Here is a 23,649-nt window from a genome sequence, read left to right as displayed (position 1 = left end):
ATGCCAAAGATTCCTCTTGGTTACTCCAGGTCACTGGAAGGCATTTCTTCCATCTGAAGGTTTCCTTCTATGGATCCAGCTGACTTGCTATAGATGATTTCCTGACATACATATATGTAGTAATGATTCTCCCATTTTGCATACCCTGTGCCTCAAGTCATAGTCAATTGAGAGACTGTATTCATGAGACAGAATCTCAGATTTAACCTTTGTGTAAGTGGAACCTTCTATTTTATTTCTTCACCTCTGTTTTTTTATAAATGTACCTAACTGTATTTCCCATTCTAAACATTGTACAGAACTGCTTTTATTTCTATTTTATCCCAGACTGGATTGAGTTAAGGATGATTTCAAGGTAACAGAGTACATGAAGGCATTGCTCTCCCAGGACCATAATAAATCTGTAAACTGAGGTAACTGGGGCACATTAGAGCATGCCTCAATTGTCCTCCATGTTCTCCAGAGTATACAAAGGGTGACAGAACACGTGTCCAAAAAGCTGCAGGAGTTGAAAGCTTGTATCATAGGGGTCAGAAGGAGAAGAAGAAGAATCCTTTAATAACTAGGGCTACTCAGAAAAGCTAACAGGAATGCAGCAAAATGGTAGAGCTTATATCCAAACACAAAAGATCCTCATTGTCATTTGTAACACGAGCCAATATACAAAAATATTTTTGATATCCAAACCCTCATGTCTACAAAATGCCTGGGAAAAATAAAAAAAGACATTCCCTTTCCAGGTGAAGAACCTGTACCTCTTCCTACAATCTAGAGGGTGCACAAAAGAACAACCCTTGTGAAAAGCAGACTAAGCACATCATTTCCATCGCTATTTAAGCAAACATAAATACAAGCTGCTGCAGTACCACCCTCCCTGGTCAAACATCTGCTACAGCAAACGTACCTTGCACTAGCACAAACACCAGGTAACGATATACAGAAAACTGTTTCAGACAGCACAGCCAGCTGAAAACTGGCTCTGTTAGGGTGGGGGGATTCATCTTTAAATGGATCGGGCTGCTGGAGCAGCTCAGCGCACTGCAGAGCCGGTACGATGGCAGCCTCAGAGCAGGGAGGGCCTGACCACAGCAGCTCGGACCAAACTTGCTCACATAATATCACACAAACAGAACAGGAGACCCCAAACAACTAGATGATGTATAATGTCCCATTTCTTTCTCATCAGTTATAGCAACTTTCCATACTGACAGGATGTGGCGAAACAAATATTTTTTCTTTAAGAGGTTTCTGAAGGCTGCAGGAAGGTCAGGAAAAAAATGCTACAGACCACCAATTTAATAAAAAAAAAAATTTTAAAAGCTATTAAAGATCTCCCCTTACTGAGGCTATTTATTTAAATATTCACAATAATAATTAGCGAGAGAATTTCTAACACTACACAATAAGAAACTAAGAGTGAATCCAGTAATAATGGTCAGGGTGTAGAATTTTCACACATCCCACGATCATTTTTTTAATTGCTTTGTGCACCTCTCCAACATGAGAAATGCTTTTGTTGCTATCTATGGAATTGAAAATTGCATAGTAAAGTCCATATCCCTTCTTTTTAAATGGCATGAGAACCTGATATTTAATTATAAAGAGTATAAAAGCATAAAGACCATAATAAAACTTTTAACAGCTCTTAAGGCATCCAGACTATCTGGTTTGTATTGCTGACTAATATTTTAACCACCGCAAGGTGGAAGTGCAAGTCTAAGGGACATGGAAGGTTACGCATGGTACATTAACTGTATATTTCTGTGCAATCTATAATGCACCTATACAAATAAAAAATGTTTCCTTGGTGAAATAACCACTGCCCTTTCAACAGCATCAGGCAAGTAACTTCCAAGCAGGCAGCTTCACTGCTGGAGTGGATCACAGCTGCAGTGGTTCAGCTGTGCCTGAATCCTGCCACTCCCTAGAGACCACAGAGAGAGTTCTTCTAGGTGCTGAAAAGGAGGAAAAAGCAGGTCGCTTACCAAAAGAAGATCAATCCAGTCTTCTCAGTGTAAATTACCTGTCCTGAGTTTCTGTGACTCATCCTAACTTACACACTGAGTTACTGTAACAACCCATCCATTTTGCTTAGGGAATACTGTTGGGTCCAGCTGAAAGGGGATATCCAGTGAAATACAAGTGGCCAAAGACTGACAAGATGTGCCTCCCCAAGAAAATCACCATTTCTTCAGAGAAGTGGCCAGGGTCTCCAGTAAGGTCTTCAAGGTACTACGCTAAAATGAAGACTGATCCACTTTAAAGCAGAATTAAAAGCTGATCCCATGGTCCACAGAATGGCATATATGAACACATACGAGGTTCCTGTGTATAGACAATAACAAAAGACATGCCCTTGTTTTACCTGTGTATGCATAAACAAATATTTATGGATTTTATTAAATCGAGGCTAGAATACGGATCATTTGCTCTCAGCAAGAATTTACAGGAGAAAATTCTTTGCAAATACTTGTCAGATTTGGATAAATGTTTGAGATCCACCCTTATATTTTTTCACTAGCCTACCTTCCTTCTGCAGTGAGGCATAAATTTTCTTTTAAATATACTGCACAGTAGTAAACACCGCTCGTGAATATAAGATTTACAGCACATTAATAAAATCATATAGGCTCACAGGCCTTAAATATATGAGGCACACAATTTAAGTTTTCATGACTACCTCAAAAGAGACCTAGGGTTGCCATGCAGTATGTTTAAATCTACAGAGTATTTATTCCTGCACATCATTCACCTCTTACCTATCTCTAATTATTTCTTTTCTCCAGTAGAGGACAAACTTCTGAAAGATTAATATTACACATTGGTAGTGATGCTTAGTTTATTAGTTTAGGGTTAGGGAAAAAAGAAAAGCAACACTTGTCTATGAGCAACAAGAGAGAATAGGATCTTAAGATTTGATGTGCATCAGTGAGAAACACAAAACATTTAAGGTTACGTATAATACCTAAAAACAGAAAAAGAAAGGAGAGAGAACGACAAAAATATCTAGAATCCAGACTCCAACAAGCAACAGAACAGTATCTGCAAATATGTTGGTGGATACACTTGAAAGCAGATACCTATGACACAACATACAAGTGCTAAAGTGTAGAGATAGTAAAAAATCTCTGAAATTTAATTTTCAGTGAGATATATAGATATATATATATATATCTTGACTCACTGTCGGAATTGTATCAGTCAAGTTGTATATCAATTCAAGTAGAAATTCCTCATGAGCTGTGAAAGAAAAATTTCAAAGTCTCTTTTTTTTTAAAGAATTAAATGTTAACGCTCTCAAACAAAACAAGCATTTTGATTCAAAAAAATGCCTTGTTTTTGACTGCTTAGTTAAATTTTGGAGGTTATTGATTACTGCTTTCTATTACTGTTACACCCCCCGAAAGTGCTAGCTGATTGATACTTAAAACCAAGAGATCAAAATAAGACAAAATATTTAAATTTACTCTCTTTTTTTTTTTTTTTTTTAATACCACTAGCTTGCACACATTTTTTGAAGTTTTGACTTGTTATTTCATTCCAGGGGTAGCAGAAAGTGGAAGTCAAAACTGGCATAATAGGAAAATGGTTTCCTTCTGACTCTGCTAGGCCCTTCTCTGTTTTATAACAATATAATGCAACTCAGTTAAACAAGTTATTGTGCAATTGGATCAGCACAGGTGAAATTAGAATCCAGAGCAAGAGTAACGGGAGGCAAATCTTTACTCCTTTAACTGTTCCCCCTGCATTGCCAGAACTTTGCAAATAAGACAAATCATCTCTAAATGGGCAACTGAAGGTACTTGTTACAAGGAAAATCTTAGACAAAGCCAACACAATTACACTTTCACCAGTTTTTCCTACACCTGCCTCAGCATAAGACTAATTAGGGATATATTTGGGATGGATATGGTGAGCCAGCACATGCTGGTCTGACCAACTCTGTTTTATAATAGTCATTACAAGCCAGAAAAAAAGTTAAAGCAGCCACACAGTTGCTTTCACTTGCACTGGAATGCTAAGTAAGTTTCCTGCACTGAAGAGTAATTTTCTATTTCAATTTGTCTTCCAAATTAGAAGATATATTTATTCCTACAGCCATAAGCACCAGTCAACGTGCATAGCCTAACACGAAAGCCTATGGGAAAATCAGCAACAGTTATTATTCTAGAATCCCTAATATACTGAAAACACCTGAAACCATTAACCAAAAGGTATCTTAGTCAAAAGCTGACAGACATTTTTTATCCACCAAGAGACTGAGGCAGAGAACATTCCCAGAAGCTCGAAGAAATCACATTTCAGGTTTACATTCCAATATGGGAGAGCAAAGCAAGCTCCCATGTAACAGAAACCAATCCTAGCACAACCAGGGGAAACGGAGGGTTTCCATTCTGCCTGCCACGTGGCAGATGTGGGAAGGGAGGCCACTAAGCAGGTAACTCATCATTTGCCTTGATTTAAGTCAAATGAGAAAAAAAAATGGCAGGAAGAATATTCTGAAGAATAGGAGAAAGCAATTTTCCTATCCATGAAAAATTCTCGTGCTCATGCACTAGCAAAGAGCAGAAATCAATCAAGAGGTTTCTTTAGAAAAAGGCTCTTTCAAAACAACTTTCCATTAAAATCTCTTTTTCTCAGAGTGCAGGTCACTACACCACTTGATCAACATAAGATAGCTAAACAACAGAAAATGTATTTCACTGGGAGATTAAGATGTAGAAGACAAGAGTAAAATCTATTTAAACCAGCACAGAAATAAGAGTTTATAATCAGTCCTCAAATCGTCACACATCAACAATGTAATTTGTGGTATGTAAAAAGACACCAAAAATAGCTAACAAGTTTCAAGATGTAAGCAATCTACTCAATTCTGAATTTATATAAAAGAATCAGTCCTCGGTAAAACCATCTTTGAACTTTGTTGTTTTATGATGCAAATGACACGGTTAGAACAGACCACCAGCTCTCCAATATCAAATACTAAACACAGTTTACTTTTCCTGAGAAAGCTGTATCTTTCCAAAGACTTTTGAAGTTGCACACAGGAACAAAAGTAGATTAAGCCACTCTTGCATACAAAGATGGCTACCAAATATAACTAACAATGTACAAGGTATCTTATGTATGTACACAAACACACATAGCAACACAAAGATAAAATTAAATCCTTGAGATCCAGTGCTCCTCAATTTTAATTTACGTAACATATACATGCACTGAATATCTACAACTCTCTGTGGTATTTTACTTAGAAGCACAACTGTTGAACACCAATGATGTGTTCTGATCTGTAGAGGGTAACAAAGTGCAAACAACAGATGTCTCAAATAAGTAAAAAGCTGCTCCACGCTGGCATAAATTTACAGGAATTTTACCAATGATTTTCATAAGAAAAAGGCAGAACTATACAATGAAGCCTTCTAGAAAAACACAGTCTAAAAGTTATTGCTTCATCTTAATACAGATAAATACTTCTTCCAAAAATTCCTATAAGATATACATTATATGCATATATATATATAAAAATATCTCTACATATTTAAATCCATTATTTTTAAATAAGAACTCTTTGGAAGAATGAAAATTAGTTTTGTACATTTGTACATCATCTAGCAAATTCAGTCCTGACTTCATTGGCACAATCCCGATACAATCATTAAATAAAAGTGATCGTAATGCAACCTTCCGTGCAGCAAAATTAGATAATGCGCATAATACATTGTATCCTATTGATTCTGAAATGACACTGTGGAAGATACTCACACTTAAGAGTGCCACAGTCTCCAAAAGACCTTACCCTTAATTATTTAGCATCAACAAAATGTAGTCATTTTTCAGACTAGTTTACTATCAACATTATTTATCTCAACACTATCTTCTGAATTGTATACAACATTTTCACATTTGCAGTATTTAAGGCTTTGTTGCAAAAGACACAAGAAAAGGATTCTGATTCCTAGTAGGTCCCTTGCAGTATCTCTGGACACTTCGAAAACAGAAATAACAGAAGTACTAAGCTAATTTAGATTTCTAATATGGATGGGTTTGTTTCGGGGTTTTTCTGTGGTTTGTGGTTTTTTTTTTTTTTCAAATAAACTTCATTAAATAATATGGTCACATGTCTAAAGATGCTGGATTAATAGAAATTCTTTAATTAAAAATCTACTCAAATCCACATCTAACAGGACTCTGAGGGTTTTTTTGGAATAAAAGATAACAAATACTGGAGATATGCTTGTGATTTCCTCCATTTCAGGATAATAAAAAACACTTAAACATGGTGAATAAAGTGTTGGCTTTTAAGTTTCAATACAGTATGAAAAAAAAAAAAAAAAAAGGAAGAAAATGTATTACTTAAAAAAATGTTCCAGAAAAATCATGGACATGTCACATAGCTATCCACCTTTCTATTAAGCAATACAAAAGACCAGTAATGACTTCAGATTTCAGGTAGGCCAGTCTTTAATTGCCAGTTTCTTTGACAACGGTGTATTCATTTCAGTTGTGCTTTAAGAATCAACATATCTTCAGTCTTGCTGACTAACATACATAAATTTTAAACAGCACAACAGTCTGAAATGCTTTTTGTCAAATGACGCGTTAACTTTGTTCTAAATGTTTTAAGGTTGGGTTGTTTTTTTTTTTTCTTACTTTTCCCATAGTTTGTTTGCAATTAATTTCTGAAATAATTTTTCTCTGTAGACTTCTGGAATGGTTCAGGCAAAATGCTAAACTGATTGTAATGTATCACTAACATCTGTAACGTGTTGATCATTTTACTCCCAAATCCTTCAAACATTTGCACATAAGTAAACCAGCTGACCCACAACTGCTTGCAAATTGGGCCTAAACAACTCAGTACAAACTTATATTTAGAAAAGTACTTTTTGTGCTGTTCTATTATCCAGAAATTAACTTCAGAAGTCCCTATATAATCTGCATTTTAGCATTCAGAATTTTTATTTTTTTCTTTCTTTTTTACAGCTACATACATTGTCTTCATAAAAAGAAGGTGGTTAAAATCATTACTGTTTTAGTCTATACACTGTCAAAGTGTACTGGAACTCCATTTTATGTTGCCTGTATGAATTAACCTTCTTACTACAATAAATTGTTTTGGGTACTAATACTATGAAGTACTTGTCTTCTTTTACTTACAAATTATAGGCTGATTTAAAATGCCGAGTGCTTCAAAATTAAAACAGAAGTATCAGGTCTCAAACGAACGTGTTAAAAATTAAATTACCACAGTAAGCTTAAATAGATACATGCTTATATTCACAAGTTTTGGATCTTCGCTTTCATTGTATTCAGCATATTAAAATATAACGTGCTTTCAACGACTGAAATAAGGAAGATGATCAGAACAACTTTGAAGTATATTGCATCAGGAATGTGCCATCGACACAAGGGGGTTTTATTCAGGTATATTTGATCACAGCAAATTGTAATCCTTTATGCTCATTTTAAAACTCAACAAACCCTAGCTCTTCAGACTTCATTTACTAACACCATTTAATCCTAACCTGCCTGAAAATAACTTGACAAAGCTGACGTTCCAAACAAAGACTCCACTTCCTGCTCTCATACGGAATCTGGAACACCATCAATGTTTTGTTCAGCTTGCATAAGTCACAACTGATTGGCCACAGTCCCTGTGGGCATGCCATTTCATCCAGACTGGACGGTTCATTAGTCATAATTACTATAACTGTACAGCAGAGACTGCAGTTTTATCTCATCATACATCTTTGATAAAGCTGCTTCTATTTCTGCTTCATCAGCATGTGAAGTTACATTATTGGAGCTTTTATTTTCCAATCTGTGATTAACATTGGTTGTTCTGCTTAAGAAACATGTACCAAAATTCAAGACAGCGTACAAAGGAAGGCCACGACGCGACCACCATTTGAACTTTGTGTTAAAAATCATGCAGCAGTTATTGCTACCCAGGAAGAATAGATTTTGAAATGACAGAGTTTCTAAGAAAATTTAACAAAGAAAACATCAACAATGCAGTTTGTGAGAGAATAAGACTGTTGGTTTCTAACACAGACTGTGACACGTCAGAAAGAATTATCAGTTTGGTATGAAAGTTAGACATGGGAAATTTCTGACAACTGCTGGGTCAATCAGCATTTTTCATACCGTGTTTGTACAACTGCAGAAAAGTAAAGCCCGCAACGTGAAGAACCAGAGTGAAAACTGGCAGCTAAATCATTGCACTACAGTTAGTAAAGAGATGCTAAAACACTTAAATCTAATAAGAATGTGAATGCAACCTTTAACAAAATGCATTTTAAACATATAAAAGTCACACATTAAGGCATTTCCTTGTTGCAGTGCTTGTTGCTGATTTTTACATCTTATTGTGTGATAATAGGAAAAACAAAGACTGGTAGTACCATCTGAATGTGCAACGTGTACCCATGATAGGCCACATAAACAGTCATAATCGACAGTTACATGCAGGCACTGAGGCTGCAAAAATCCCAGAGTAATTAGTGTTGTCTGAATGCAATGACATCTGTTTTCTCATGGTCCTCTAGACTTGTCAGGCCAATAAGATGTATATGAAAAAATATGACAAGCATTGCAAATGCCCTTCTGAAAGGTCTCACTTTGGGAAAAGCTGAAGAAATGACACATGCCACCTCTCTTTTGCCAATATACCTAACAGCCAAAGCTTCAAGATTTGAAAAGGTCTTTTAAGTGATTTTACATTTGACTATGAAAGGTTTATTCAGAATTTAGCACTGTGCTTAGGAAATAATATATTGCAGCAGCTTTTGTTCTTTTAAAAAAGCAAGCTTCATTAACAGAAGATGAATAAAAATGTGGCTGTTTACTTCTGACTAGTGTCTTACACGTCAGTGCCATCTCTATCTTCTTTTTTAATTAAGGCAGCATATACAAGGTAGAACATAACATGCACTTGTGTATCTATATTATTATTATTATTATTATTATTATTATTATTATTATTATCATCATCATCATAATCATCATTATCATTATTATCATTATTATTATTTTGCTTAAAGAGTGAAACAAGAACAGTTTTACAGCCGTGCTTTGTGGCACTGCAAAAACACTGTAGCCTTTTCATCTAAAAATCTTGAGCTTTTGTTTTAGGATTCACAGCCTTTTTCCTTAATAGTGCCTATCTCTCCGTTCTTTCTCTGGACTGTAGCATTATGTTTGAGCATGCGTTTTCTCCAAGAAAGACATTAGTCATCATTAACAGAAGCACTGACACCAAGTCTAAGTGCCTCTCCACAATGACCAAGTGGCAATCATCTTTCTCTTACCCTGTCACTGCTGATTAGGGTTTTCTTTCATGAAAATTTAATTTGTCGCCTTTCTGCAGCTCCTTTTTACATTCCTGAGAGAACACAACATGCCAGCAACACTAAAAATGCAGTAAAAGATGCTGTACCTGTTTATAAGAAAAGATAAGATTCAGACTGCATGGCTGTTCTTTTTACCTAGTTTAAGAGGGAAAAAAAGGCCCTACATGATGTAGTAAACAAGTAGCTGCCGAGAGAGGAAAAACTCCCATTAAATACTGAAGGCCTCAAACAATCCTGCACACCTCTGATTCAACTAATTGAAATTTTTTTCCTCCGGAAGACAGCTAGCCAGGCCCTCTTCCAAAGTGTCATTCAATAGGCAATGTAACAATATCTAAATAGATTTTTATCACCAATTAAATTTACAACTGCTTCAAATATACAGTTACTCGAGTTTTTAGCTTACACAAATATTTATTAAAGGATTTCATAATCCAGTGATAAATTTCAACCTCACTTCTTGAGTCTGTGTCAATGGTGCTCCTGCAGTTAAAAAGCCAGCCACGAAGAAAACGGCTTTAGCTGCTGCCGGCTGATGAAAAAGTTCCAGTCACGTATGATACTTTGCAGCTATTCAACATACACAGTCTCAGATTCCTGCTCTGTGTAACATTACAAACATTGTTGAACAAGATACCATAGCAATGAGTTATTTTAAGGAAGTTTTTCAAAACATTTACTCTTCTGCTTTATTTCAATTTGTCTAAAGATTTTTTTTAATTATAAGCATATGCTATTTTGTTAACATCTGTGCACAGCATAAAACCTGACTGAAATCCAACTTCTGAAAAAATGCAGATAACTTACATCCTTCGAATAAAGTAACAACTTTCAAAACCTTCAGGAGATTCAGATAAAGATACTTGAGTTCATTTAACTGATTTTCCGTACAAGTGTATTTAAAAATTACGTTCTCCCAATATCTTTCAAAATTTAATTAAGCATAAATCTAGAATTTGGATCTACCTCTACTAAATTCAGAAACCACAGCTAGTAAAATCCAAGTAATAAAAACTTTAGCTTCCTAAAGAATTGGTGCTCCGCTGCTGACCCAAAACAGTATTGGTAGTCAGAAGAAAAACTGTATTGCTAGCACTTTGGATTTATTAGAAAGCTTCAATATCTTTAAATAGTCTCCATATATGAAATTTAAGAAGAGGAAGCTAGGAATTAAAAGCGGATTTTGAATGGCAGACTCTGATTGTTGTACTGCTATGGCAGTATAACCTTGATTAAATGCAGAGCAATACACAAGTAAAAACAAAACCCTGCCATGGTAACCTAAATTAACTACCAAACCAGACCGTGTTTATACAGAAAGCTGGCGTTTTAAGCTGTTCTACTTGATCTTGAGAAAAACTTTGACTTTCTAGGGGGCACAAAACAAAGCTAAGCCTCCCCAGCTGCACATCTACCATTGTTTTGTTCTCCGCGTTCTTCTCGGCTCCTTGCCTGCCAAGCCAGGAATGCAGATGTCGAGATCCTTGCTCTGCATCCACGTCAAGTTCAAGTATGGAAGTTTAGCTCTTTGACTCCTACCCCCACCTCCAAGTCACTTGTCAGTAAAAGGTTGGGCGATTTATTGACCACTGCTGGATGCATACTGTCAGTGCTGAAGGAAATATGAGAGGGGGCTGTCGCTACTGTTCTGGAGCTCATTGATAATGACATACCTGCCTCTGTCACCCATTACCCATACTACAAACTACTTAGACCTAACTGAAAAATCAATAGCCTACTTGCACTGGTTCCTGTGGCTGCCTCCCTTGATTGTCAGCTCCTGTCTAGGGTCAGCACTTACATGAAAGGGGCTGTGACTGCCTGATGCTTTCAGGACAACCTAACGATATGAAACTAGCCAACAGAACAGTAAATTCTGTCCCCCTGCCCTCCTCATCAATTAGGCTTTGACTAGGCTTGCCTGTAGAAACCTGACCTTTTAAGTTTAGGTGAATATGGAACTCGCTGAACACGCCATTGCCCTCAGCACTGAGCCAGGAAATCCACTGACAGGTTAAACAAAACAGAAGGTTGTAACTGTCATAATTTGCATTGCACTTTCACGCCAACAAGGGTGTTATCAGTGGGGGCAAGCCCTGGAACACACAACGCAAGCACCCTAAGTCACTCTCCTCATAAATTTTCAAGTGAAGGGAGATAAAACATAAATTCACAAATGACCATGCATTTCAAGTCCCACTTCCTTTCAAGTTTGCACTCTGGAAACCCACAACGTACATATAAACAATTCCCCTTCGTAGGCATGCTGGCACTCGGATGCCAGTTAGAATGAACTTCCAAGATAGATGCTGAGTGCAGAAAATCTACCTGCCTATGCCTCTTAAGGGCTCTCTTATTAGGCTTATTCTCTGTTGCATATTTATAGGCATGCATATTAATCATTAATGGATTATGCACACACTCCCCCCCTATAATTTTGAGCGGCAGGTAGGCATAAATAACTTAAAAAACCCTGGAGAGCCCTAACTGGCACTTCTGAGTAGTATTCATTCATACACCCTATATCTTGGAAGTCCATTAGCAACATCTGAATATACCTGTGACTACAATCAAATGATAAATGTTGCATTTTAATGCATCTGCCCTCCTTCAAAGAATATCGACAACCATGAAGCAAAGAACTAAAGCATGAAATCTCAGATCTAAAGTGAAGGCTGAACTATATCCTCAAGTTGAATACAACAGCTTCAGTAACTGTATATAGATTTTTTTTAAAATCTTAATAGCTTCACAGCCTTGCTCCTCTTTTCCTCCAAAATAAATAAATATATAAGTGATTAAAACCGAAGGAAAATACTTTAAAATTCTCTGACTAGTGCTCCTTTCTTATGTATCAATTTTCAAGCAATGAGAGTTTTATGTCCTTTTATGCTCCTGCTTCCATAGGCCTTCCATCCTCAATATAAGCATTACTGGGAAATACAGACAGTACGAGATCAGAACGAGTTATACAACTTGAACACTCGAGCGTCTTCATTCCATGAAAAGACTGGCTACCTCTGCAAACTACAGTTATGTTTTCTGAAACTCTGAGAATGCTTGGAATTTTCAGTGCACTTTATTCAGTGTATATGTTTAACAACTTTTAATGTAAATATACAAACTGCTCCTGGAAATACCAGGCAAGATTCAGAGCAATAATTTACCTAACGTTTTTTACCCTACAGCTCAACCTTTGTAACTCATGCACCCTTAATATCCTTCTTACACAAAAGCACGCAGTGCCAGATATAAGAATGAGCTCGTATGTAAATAAGTGATAGGAAAACTGCTGCTGTTTGGTTTTCAAAGTTTAAGATTCAGCTCCAAACCTCTAGATACCTTTGTAAGCTTTTCTTCTGAACACCACCTCAATACATGCCAGTCACTGCATTTATCTTATTTCAAATATACTTTTAGAAATCACTACTGAGAAAGGAAAACAGTTGAATTACGAAAAGACAAAAACTTTTTTCATTAAAGCTTCAGATAATACACCATACTGCAATAATATTTGTTATATCATAACACTCAGTTGTTCTAAATATACATAAAACAGAACAAATGCAGAGAAGGGTTCTTGAAAATAAAAGCTACATTTTTAAATAAAGAGAACAGCAGTAAGAAATAATATTGTACTCCAAACAAACTACAGAGCAAACACTGGTTAAAAATGGTAGACCTAATTGAGTCTGGATGGACCCCTTCACAGACCTAATGCAATGATTAACTATGCATCTGGTAGCATGTCAAGTCCTTTTTGTGTGCCTATCTGATAGCGAAGTGAAAGGGCATGGACAGTGTCCAGTCCCAGCAAGCAAATCATTTGGAAGCAGTCATAGCCATAGATCAAAGATTTTTCACTCTATCCAAAGTCTATTTAAACCCACCAACCCAGCCCCTTGTTGCAGACAAAACCAGTTAGAAAATAAGAAAGACTCCTTGGGATCCAAAGATAATAAAGGAAGATAGAAGTAGAAAATGAAGAAAAGAAACAGACTGGCAGAACCTTGATTTCCATAGGCCAAGACAGCTGTTTTACATCCTAGTTTTATTTCAGATGGTTAAAGAAAAAGAACAATTTCCATCCCTTAGATCACCAAATATTATTTCAATTAAACTATGCAGATGGCTTCTATACATTCTGCCAATACAGTTTCCCCTTCCCAGCTACGGGAGATGGTACCTTGAACTATTTTGCATGTAGGTTTTACCCAATTCATAAGAAAATTAAAAAGGGAGCAGCATATTATCATGAAGAAGTTATGTTGAAATAAGATATGCACAGCAAGATATAAAATAGGAATAGCTATGATTTGATTCTCTCATTAGAAATAGCAACAAAACCCCTGCAATGATTTTATAACTAGTAATACACTACTTTTATGTCAATGTAGTACTTTCAAAGGATAAAAATTTAATACTATGAAGTACAATATGCAGAAAAGTAGAGTGCTTTAACTGTGCATTTAAACTGTATTATATCTGAATGGGGGAACAATTAGAAGACTGCTCAAACAGGAAACTTTTTCTTTTTTAATTCAGTAAAAATTGCATGCCTTTTCTACCAGATCCAAAGTCAAAAAAAATCACCTTAAAATACGGGGAGGAGAGAGAGCAAGCAAGTGACTCAACATATTCCATGCTGGTCACCAGTGCTATTGAGAAGATTAAGCCCCCCCCTCCGTTCCCTCCTCCAACAACACCCTTTCTCTTATAAGTTACACTTACAGAAACTCACTGAAAGGTTGTAACCTGTAGAGTGGTTGGTGAGGAGCAGAGGATTTCGTGTTGCTATATGTGGTATTTGAGAAAGTACTTTTTAAAATGTTAAGCATGTAAATGAGAAGCTTTCAGTTCTGGAGCTAGAAATCGACATTTTTAAAGGGTATGCTTTAGAGAATTCTAGGTTAACTTATAAATATGCTTCATCTTGGCTAGCTGCGTGTAGTTTTTGATCTTTAAAATGATCGTCTAACCAATAAAACCATGCAGGTTTGTTGGCATGATTATTTACACATATGCACAGATATGTGAACATATAAGACAATAAACAAAGCAATCATCCTACAGCAACTGATATAAAGAAAAGTTATGGCCAAATGCCTGCAAACTGATTTTTTTTTTTTAAATTTCCAGATCTTTTCTTAGAACATCTTTGTAATTTTCATAGCTTTAAAAGCAGTGCTGATTTAGCCTCACAGCATTTTTAAGAACCAGACAAGACACTGTCTCTGTAGCCCACCTCACATTTTTCTCAAACAAGTGTTATTGCATTCAATTGGAGGCCGAGTTGACAAAATCCTGGCATGTTACATGCTCTCATACTTCTAAAAATTGATGTTATTAACGTAATTAATCAATTATTGCAGATAAAGACCAGCCAACACACATTAATTTCATCATTTCTACTGGATACAATAGCATGCACCCACCCCCAGCTGCATCCAAACAAAACAAAAGGCCCATGAGAAGTTTTAACAAGAAGAAAATGCCACAAAAGCACTAAAAAAGAACATTTCTAGGCACGTGTCTGATTTTCCCTGATTGCCAACTTACTGAAGACAAACTTACAAAACAGTAGTCAGTATCCAAAGCAATCTCACAGCTAAAAGAAGTCACCCTTAGTCATCATGAGAAAAGAGAAGACTCTACCTTTGATACAAGATTGAGAGCAGCAGAAAAAGCCTTCGGCTGCAGGTTGCTCATGGTTAAAAACCAGAATAGGAACACATTCACATTTTAAGACTGAATAGGAAAGCAAAAATAAAGTACTTGAAGGAGTAGTTGGAACCCTCCCCTTTCCCACTGCAGAAATGAAAGCTAGGGGAGACTTACAAACATGTATAAATTATTTAATTACCGTACCATTCAATCTTCATGGAAAAAAGTGCAAGATTTATGCAACACCCTCAACTGATGAGATGTATTAATGGCACATGTAGAAATGAAACTATCTTTTCTCCCCGCAATGTGCATTATCAACTCACTCCATAAACACAGTCCTTCAAACAGATCGGCAGATAGCGAAGCTGAGCTGTGACTTTCAAGAAAAGGCACACACTGCACACTATTGCACGTAAACAGAATTTTCGCTGTCAAACCCACGGCAGCATTTACTGTATTAACCCAGTTTTGCTGTGGAGAAACGTAACATGCATTACTGAATCATTTCTTTTCAAGTCCATACATTCCCTGCAGCAGTTCAAGCTCCATCAGTGGTGCAGGAATGTATGAAAATGACAGGGAAAGGGCACCAGCTCTTTTCCCATACTGTTCTTCTATATATGGAAGCAGAGTCCTACAAAGCACTTAAAGCTGAGAATGCTTGAAGACTGATCTCCAGGAAAATAATATTACAACGTTAGGTTCCACGAGCAGATTAATTATTCTATTTTCCACTAAACCGTTTCCCTTAAATGAAAGGACAGAGAGGAGATCAACTACTAGAAAATGATGGTATGCTAGCCGGGTCTCATCTACAAAGCTGACATGAACAAAGTGTGTACATACACATACATATTTCATATGTTAGTCATAAAAATGCTTCTTATCCCTTTTGGGAGCACCTGTTCCTGCATTTACTTTTCCCCTTGCTGTGAGGAAAGGGAAAGAAAAAGGGCAGATTTGCCTCAAGTTAATTTGATTAAACTTTGATCTGCCTTAAAAATCACACCTTCCATCAGTAGCATTATAGAAACTTTGAAATATACCAGTCAGAATTTAAAAAAAAAAGCTCTGAAATAAGTAATTATGCACTTTGATAAGCTGCTTAGGCAAGTAAACGCAAGTATGCTACATCATCACACAATAAGAAACTTGTGTGCTTCTTGCTAAACCAGAGTTGTTTTCCAGTTTTCTTCTGTTGTTATTTTTAAGGGTTAATACAAATACATGGCATTTTCTTGAAAGAAAGAAAAACAGTAATTCTTTGCACGTTTAACAGCAGCCCTTCGCTGCTATTTTGCCACCTTAGCGCGACGAAAATACGGCTGCCCAGGATTGCAGCAGCCCAAGCCCCCCCCGCGGTCGGGGCGGGGGGGGGGGAGGGGGGGAACGGGGGTGGGGGAGCCGGGGCAGGAGCAAACCGAGCCCCCTTCCCAGGATCTTTTTACGGAAGCCCTCGCTAACAAAACACTATTGCTCCAGGCAGCCGCATGCTGATGTTGGCACTGCTTAAACCAAACAAACACGATGTTTAACAGTCAAATAAAATGTCCCGCAGCCTCCCTAATGAATTTGTCAAGGACCATCAGATCACCCCCGCCCCTGCCTCATTAACTCAAGTATGATGAGACGGATTATAACGAGAGAATACAGATCAATCGGTCTGAAGACTTCAAGTGGCTTTTAGCCCTGAGAGTTTTCCTCTCTGCCGCACGCACACGCACACGGTCTTTTTAATGGAATACAGTATCTCCCGCTGCTGGAGGGGCTGCCACTTCGTTTTATACACCACCAAGGAGCTGCTGATGGACTTCTACACTAACATACATAAAAGCAGAGGTGACAAGGGCTCTTCAATTATAGCCTCCTCGGATCCTGCTCTCCCTTCAATTATTCATCCCGGCGAGAGCAAATTCCGCCACAGATGAAGCCGCTCTTAATGCGGCGCGGCCACAAACGCCCAGACACAGGAGAGAAGGGTTTCACGTGCATTATTTGCTGGAAGTGTTTAAGTTTATTGCTCAAATGATGTTTCTAATTAGCGCCGGGGCAATAAATTAAAGTCGGCTTTTGTTTAGCTGATTTATTATTTACTAGAGCTTCAACCTCAGACGGGAAAATTGGTAATGAATTGTTTTAAATCTGAACACTAGTAACGCTTCATCATTAGTCACCTTACGGGGGGAGGTGGGGGGGGGGGGGGGGGTGGGAGGAGAAGAATCGTCCCCTCCTTCTGCTTTTTACCCTGAAAACACGAAAGCGCGTCGTGTCCCCCCCGGGCCGCCTGACGGCTCCGGCATCACCTCCGCGCCCCGGGCGCGGGAAACCCGCGGGCTCCGAACCCCCGCGGAGCCTCCCCTGCCCGCCGCTGCTCGGAGGGTCGATGCGCGGAACCTCCCGCCGGCGGGTACGCCCCGGTGAGCTCCGGCGGGTGGTTGAAAGGGCACCCCAACTCTCTGAAAGGGAACCCCCAGCCCTCACTAACCCTTCCGCTCGCCAAGGGGTGTCCGGAGACGAAGCGCAGGACGCTCCCAGCTCCGCCCGCCCCGCCGAGCCCCGAAGCGACGCTCCGCGCAGGTGAAGCACAACGATGCCCGGCCCCGACGGGTCGCACCCAAAGAGGGGGGGGTGGAGGGGGGTCTCTCCCCCACACACCCCGAAGCGGAGGGGGCCGCTCCGCGGGCACTTACCCGCGCCCCGCTCCAAACTGCGCATCCTTAGGACGCCGGGAGACCGTGAGAGGCAACGGCGCTAACGCCTTTGCGAGCCGGCGGCTCCCCCCCGCCGCGCAGCCTGCTCCTTCTCTCCCCCACCCCTTCCAAGTTGCTCTCCTCGGAGCTTTCCCTGGGTTCGTCTCCCTCCTGAACCAACGAAGCGATCCCCCTCCTCGGGGAGAACGGAGGGAGCCTCACCACCGGCGCCGGGCACGGCCGTACTTACTTCTTCCAGAGCGCAGGGAGGAGGAGGATCGGCGCGAGAGATGGTTTTAATTTAAACGCACACGGAAAACAGACGGCGGTATTTTCTTTATTAAAATTAGCCAGCTGCCAGTGAAAGGACGAAAGACACAGAAGCCGAGCCCAACCGCTGCGAGCTGGTTAAACCCAGGCTCCGCGGGGAGGAGCGCAGCGCGGGTGTGGAGGGCTCCGGCCACGCCGGCCGGGCTCCCACGGGGGGCGGCCCCAAGCACCGAGCACCCGCGGCGGGGTCCCGGAGCGCTCTGCCCGCCCGGCCCCACGGAGGGCGAAGCGGCTGCGGAAACACGACCCCCGGTGGGCCGAGCACAGGAGACGGGGAAGACGTTCCACAGGGGAAACACTGCGTGTCGGTGCCGGCCGGGGGCTAGAGCAGCGCGGGCGAGCTGCTCTTTCCGAACTGACATAACTACGGTTTTATGGCCACACCGTTCAACATTCTTATTAATACAAACTCGCATAAAATATCGTTTCCTTTCGACTAACTCAATCCCAGGCTTTAGGAGGACGAGCAGAACTTTACGGCGCGGGATTTATCTGAATTAGCGTGACTCCGGCACTGATTTGAGGGCAGTAGAACAAGGTGCGCGGTCCTGCTCCGGTGACGGGCTACACTTTCACCGCCCGCCGCAGCCCGGCCCGAGCGAGAGAAGATTTATGCCCGCGGTGAAGCACCGCACGCCCCCCAATCCCCCCCCCAAACTCCCCTCCGCACACCGGCGGGTCTCTTCGCAGCGAGTCATCCCCTCCCCTCACCCTTCACGGCAAACTTGCAGCTTTTTCCCACCACCCCACGCCGGGTCGCGGGACGGTCGCGCACACACACACACACACACACCCTCCTCTTTTTTTTGGAGCGGGCGGCGCGCCCCCGCCGCGGCCGGGGGAGTGGGGGGGGGGGAGGTAAGGAGCGAGGGGCGCGCGGCGCGTGTGCGCGTCCCCGCCGCCGCCCGCCGCGATTGGCCGCGCCGCTGACAGCTCGGCGGCGATTGTAGGAGGCGGGGCTCCGCCCCCCCGCCCGCGCGCCGGCCCCATTCATAAAGTAGAGGGCCCGGCGGCACCGGCGGAGAGAGACGGGAGCCCGGCGGAGGAGGAGGAGGAGGAGGAGGAGGAGAGGCGCAGAAAGTGAGAGCCCCGCCGCGCACTTCCAGGGGTGGGGAGGGGGAGGAGAAGTCATCCCGGGCACAGCAGCTACGCCCTCCTCCCGGCTCAGGATAAAACAGTCTGTGCAAAGAACAACAACAACAAAAAAACCCAAACCCCAAAACAACAAACAAACCAACAACAACAAACCTATATATATATATGTACCTCTCTCTCTCTCTCTCTCCAAACAATCTATGTAGAGCTGCAGGACAGGAATGAGAGAGCACAGACCAAGTGCACACGGCTGCGCGTAAAGCTAGAGCAAACCACAGAGCCGGGCTGAGCCAACGCCTCCAGCAGGAAAAGGGAAACCAGCAGCAGCCCTGCCAGGCTGAGAGCGGCAGCCACGCTCGGGCGCATCTCTGGCGGTGCCACGGACTGAGAGAGAGAGAGAGGCAGACAGACAGACAGAGAGTTCACTCTTCCGCTCTGGGCATTGCTCGCATTCTTCTCCTTCTCTCCTATCGTGTGCGGTTTTAAACTTCGCCGCCGACTGGCTTTTCTGCGGGGACCTTCTGCGAGTCCTGGGGAAGTTTGTTGGGTTTTTTGCCTTTTTTTTTTTTTCCTGGTGTTTTTTTTTTTTTTTTTTTTTTTTCTTCCATGATCTACTGAAACGGCAATTTTTGTGGCTGCGCGGGGGGGTGGGCGCCTGAGCGCTGAGGCAGCGCAGACCTCCCTGCCCCCACCGCCACCCAAAACTTCGCGTTCCGGGAGCCCCCGGGGGCTGCCCGCCGCTCCGGCCCCGGCCCCGGCCCGCTCGCCTGCGGCTCGCACTCCTCCTCCTCCACCTCCTCCTCCTCGTCGTCGCCGGGGCAGCGCCGTGCTTCGCTTCTTTGTGCTTTGCCGTCCTCTCCGACTTTTTTTAAAGCGCTCTCTCTGGCGCGCCGCTGCCGCCTTCTTCCCGGCGGGGGTGGGGGTCTGCGATTTGGCCGGTGCCCTCCGCGAAGCTGCAGCCACCGCTAAAGCATTGGATCCCTCAACGTACTGCGAGAGCCCGGTGTACAGCCCGGACCTGTGCCCCAACATGATCGCCGCGCAGGCCAAGCTGGTGTACCAGCTCAACAAATACTACACGGAGCGGTGCCAGGCCCGCAAGGCAGCCATCGCCAAGACCATCCGGGAGGTGTGCAAGGTCGTGTCGGACGTGCTGAAGGAGGTGGAGGTGCAGGAGCCGCGCTTCATCAGCTCCCTGAGCGAGATCGACGCCCGCTACGAGGGGCTGGAGGTGATCTCGCCCACCGAATTCGAGGTGGTGCTCTACCTCAACCAGATGGGCGTCTTCAACTTCGTGGACGACGGCTCCCTGCCGGGCTGCGCCGTGCTCAAGCTGAGCGACGGCCGCAAGCGCAGCATGTCCCTCTGGGTGGAGTTCATCACCGCCTCGGGCTACCTGTCCGCCCGCAAAATCCGCTCCCGCTTCCAGACGCTGGTGGCCCAGGCCGTGGACAAGTGCAGCTACCGGGACGTGGTGAAGATGATCGCGGACACCAGCGAGGTGAAGCTCCGCATCCGGGAGCGCTACGTGGTGCAGATCACGCCCGCCTTCAAGTGCACCGGGATCTGGCCGCGCAGCGCGGCGCAGTGGCCCATGCCGCACATCCCCTGGCCCGGCCCCAACCGGGTGGCGGAGGTGAAGGCGGAGGGCTTCAACCTGCTCTCCAAGGAGTGCTACTCGCTGACGGGCAAGCAGAGCTCGGCCGAGAGCGACGCCTGGGTGCTGCAGTTCGGGGAAGCCGAGAACCGGCTGCTGATGGGCGGCTGCAGGAACAAGTGCCTCTCGGTGCTGAAGACGCTGCGCGACCGGCACCTGGAGCTGCCCGGGCAGCCCCTCAACAACTACCACATGAAGACGCTGCTGCTGTACGAGTGCGAGAAGCACCCGCGGGAGACCGACTGGGACGAGGCGTGCCTGGGCGACCGGCTCAACGGCATCCTCCTGCAGCTCATCTCCTGCCTGCAGTGCCGGCGCTGCCCCCACTACTTCCTGCCCAACCTCGACCTCTTTCAGGGCAAACCCCACTCGGCCCTGGAAAGCGCCGCCAAACAGACCTGGAGGCTAGCCAGAGAAATCCTCACCAATCCCAAAAGCCTCGACAAGCTATAGGGCTCACACCCCCGGCGCGCAAAACTCGCCCTCAACAAACAGCGCCTAAAAAAAAAAAAAAAAAAAAAAAAAAAAAAAACCCAAAAAACCAACCAAGAAACAAAAAAACAAACAAACAAAAAAACCACAACAACAACAAAAAAAAAACCAAACAAAACAAAAACTTTTTTATTTAACGCGGACGACGACGGAAAGAGGCGGCGAAAGAAACGCGCCCCCCCCCCCCCCCCCCCGCCACCCCCCCCACCCACCTGCAGCTCGGCCTTTAAAAACTTGTCGAGGGTTTTTCCCGGCATAAACTCTCCCCGCCCTGCACGGAAGAAGGGAAGAGCCTCTCCTCCTGCCCTCCAATGTGAATTTTTAAAAAGTCACAAAAAGAAGCGATCGGACTTTTGCAACCTCCAAACGAAACCCAAAAGGTACATTTTCCAATCCATGTATAGTCCTTTTCTTATTCTCTCTTGTTTGCCTGAATGTTGTCACCAAGTGAAAAATTATTTAACTATATGTACAAATCTCCCTTTAAGAAAGTTTTACTGATGTTAAATGTATTTCAGTGCCAAGGTCAGATTATGTGCCCCACAACTGACTTGTTGCAAATAGTAATAAAAATATTACTTTAACTTTACGCTGACTTCTCGTGAATGGTTCTTAAATTCAGGCAAGTAGATTTTCTTTCTGAACCTCGGTAGGAAAATTTTTTAAAGAAACGGAAACACGAGATGTACAGATAGTCTAAACGTGACACCTAGCCGAAGCCTTAGCTTGGCATATTCATTGACGTTTTCTAAACTTCCCTCTAGTTTCTATAAAAATCGTGCCGCTAAGAAAAAAAAAAAAAAAAAAAACAAACCAAAAAAAAACCAAACCAAAACCCAACAAAATCTTATCCATTCGGTAGTTCAGCACATAACAACATCTGCTGTCTTTCTATGACTTTAAGTTCCCCCTCTAAATCTCGGGAATATATGCAGTGTTGTGGAGCAGCTCAGCAGAATTTAGACAGAACGAGAGCGTGCCATTTCCTACCCCACGGGCATCACCTGTAATCTTTTCTTTACCGTTTTCTTTCCTTGTTTTCCTGGTAAATCTCAAGCGCTTGTATTTTGTTCGAAACGTTCGTCGCTATTTGTTTTCGCTTCCTAGCCCGAACGCACTATCCATTTGACTTTGACACGAAGGAACTATGGATCTACTCTGAATAATTAATGCGCTTTAGAGCAACCGGTCGATATTTTTTTAAACAAACATTTGTTTTCCCCGGATTTTTAAGTACAGCAGAAAATCGCACCACAGCGTAGCCTGACGAGCAGATAAGGAAAACCCCCGGTCCCTCATGAACCCCCGGCCCCTCTCTGCGCAGACCCCGCCGATCTCCTCTCCCAAAGCTCAGCTTTGCCCGGCTCCTTGTATTTCGGGCCGTGGCCATTTCGCTTTAAGTTTGCTCAGGACGACTCAGAAATATTTGCAGGGGTTTTTGTGTTTACCGGGAATGCATTTCTAAGCTTTAAAAGGCGTTATCTGCTCGAGCTGCCCGAAAGATTTTAAAACCGGCTCGGAGCGTTGCGAGCAAGTTTTCGTGTCCTTTCGGGGCCGGGAGGGGGGTAAAAATCTGAGTTCTTGCCCCAAAGTACTACTTCCGTTTCTTTGTGGACGGATCCGGAAAGAAATAGCCATTGCGAATCGCCCTGCTTTTGGCTTTAGGTTAAAAAACGGAATGAACGAGGCAACCGGGGAAATGAACTTGAAGCAGGAGCCGCGGCGAGCGGGGCGGCTTCGCCCGGGGCCGCTTCGGCCCCCGCTGCCCCGCGGCTCCGCTCCCCGACTCCCCCCCCGGGGCTCCGGTCCCCGCTCGTTTTCACAAATTCCCCGCCCCAGCGCTGCTCCCGGCTCACCTGCCCGAATTGGGAGCGGGTGTGTGTGTTGTGTGTTGGGGGGGGTGGGAGGAGGGGGGTGGGTGTTAGCCCGCGGGGCTACCCCTTTCCTTCCGAAAACAGCCCCGAGTTAAGAGTATAAACTCTGATCTTATCGCTGCTGATGCTATCTCCACGGCAGGTTTTTCTTCAGGAACTTGTCACAATGTTTTTCTTTTCGGTAGTTTAGACAAATATACAAGGGACTTAAATTTATCAAACAGACGAAGCCTCATTAATTAAACAGGCCTCCTGAGCTACAGCAGATTAGGATTTTATATTTTTTTTTTTTCCAGGGGGCATTTTCTACTGCAGCTCCAGTCACCGCTATCAAGGTACAGCAACTTAAGCAGAGGGTGGGGCAGGGAGGTGTTAATGCTTGAAAGCAAGCTGCCTTGTAAGCTTACTTGCTTTTCAAAAGAAAAATCTTCAGATTCGATTTTTAGGCTCCCTCAAGAGCTGTGACAAAGGGTCTTTTTTTTTTTTCT

The 23,649-nt window shown here is 42.7% G+C and overlaps 2 protein-coding genes across 5 annotated transcripts in view; one reads left to right on the top strand and one right to left on the bottom strand.

Moving 5' to 3' along the window:
- The window catches only part of LRBA (LPS responsive beige-like anchor protein), a 415,639-nt gene that overhangs the window by 161,158 nt on the left and 230,832 nt on the right, over positions 1-23,649 (bottom strand). The window lies entirely within an intron of this gene.
- MAB21L2 (mab-21 like 2) lies at positions 17,310-21,876 on the top strand. Its single transcript, XM_042796740.1, has one exon. It carries the CDS (start codon positions 20,169-20,171, stop codon positions 21,246-21,248), a length of 1,080 nt encoding a protein of 359 aa, XP_042652674.1. The 5' UTR covers positions 17,310-20,168; the 3' UTR covers positions 21,249-21,876.

This window comes from Tyto alba, unplaced genomic scaffold, assembly GCF_018691265.1.
Source record: "Tyto alba isolate M040663 unplaced genomic scaffold, T.alba_DEE_v4.0 Super-Scaffold_23, whole genome shotgun sequence".
NCBI classification, from domain to species: Eukaryota; Metazoa; Chordata; class Aves; order Strigiformes; family Tytonidae; genus Tyto; species Tyto alba.
Note: the sequence above shows the minus strand (reverse complement) of the source record. Positions and strands in the feature narration are given on the sequence as shown.

Excerpts from the sequence above, each read along its gene's own strand:
- MAB21L2 (XM_042796740.1), top strand. The coding sequence starts at position 20,169 with ATGATCGCCGCGCAGGCCAAGCTGGTGTACCAGCTCAACAAATACTAC.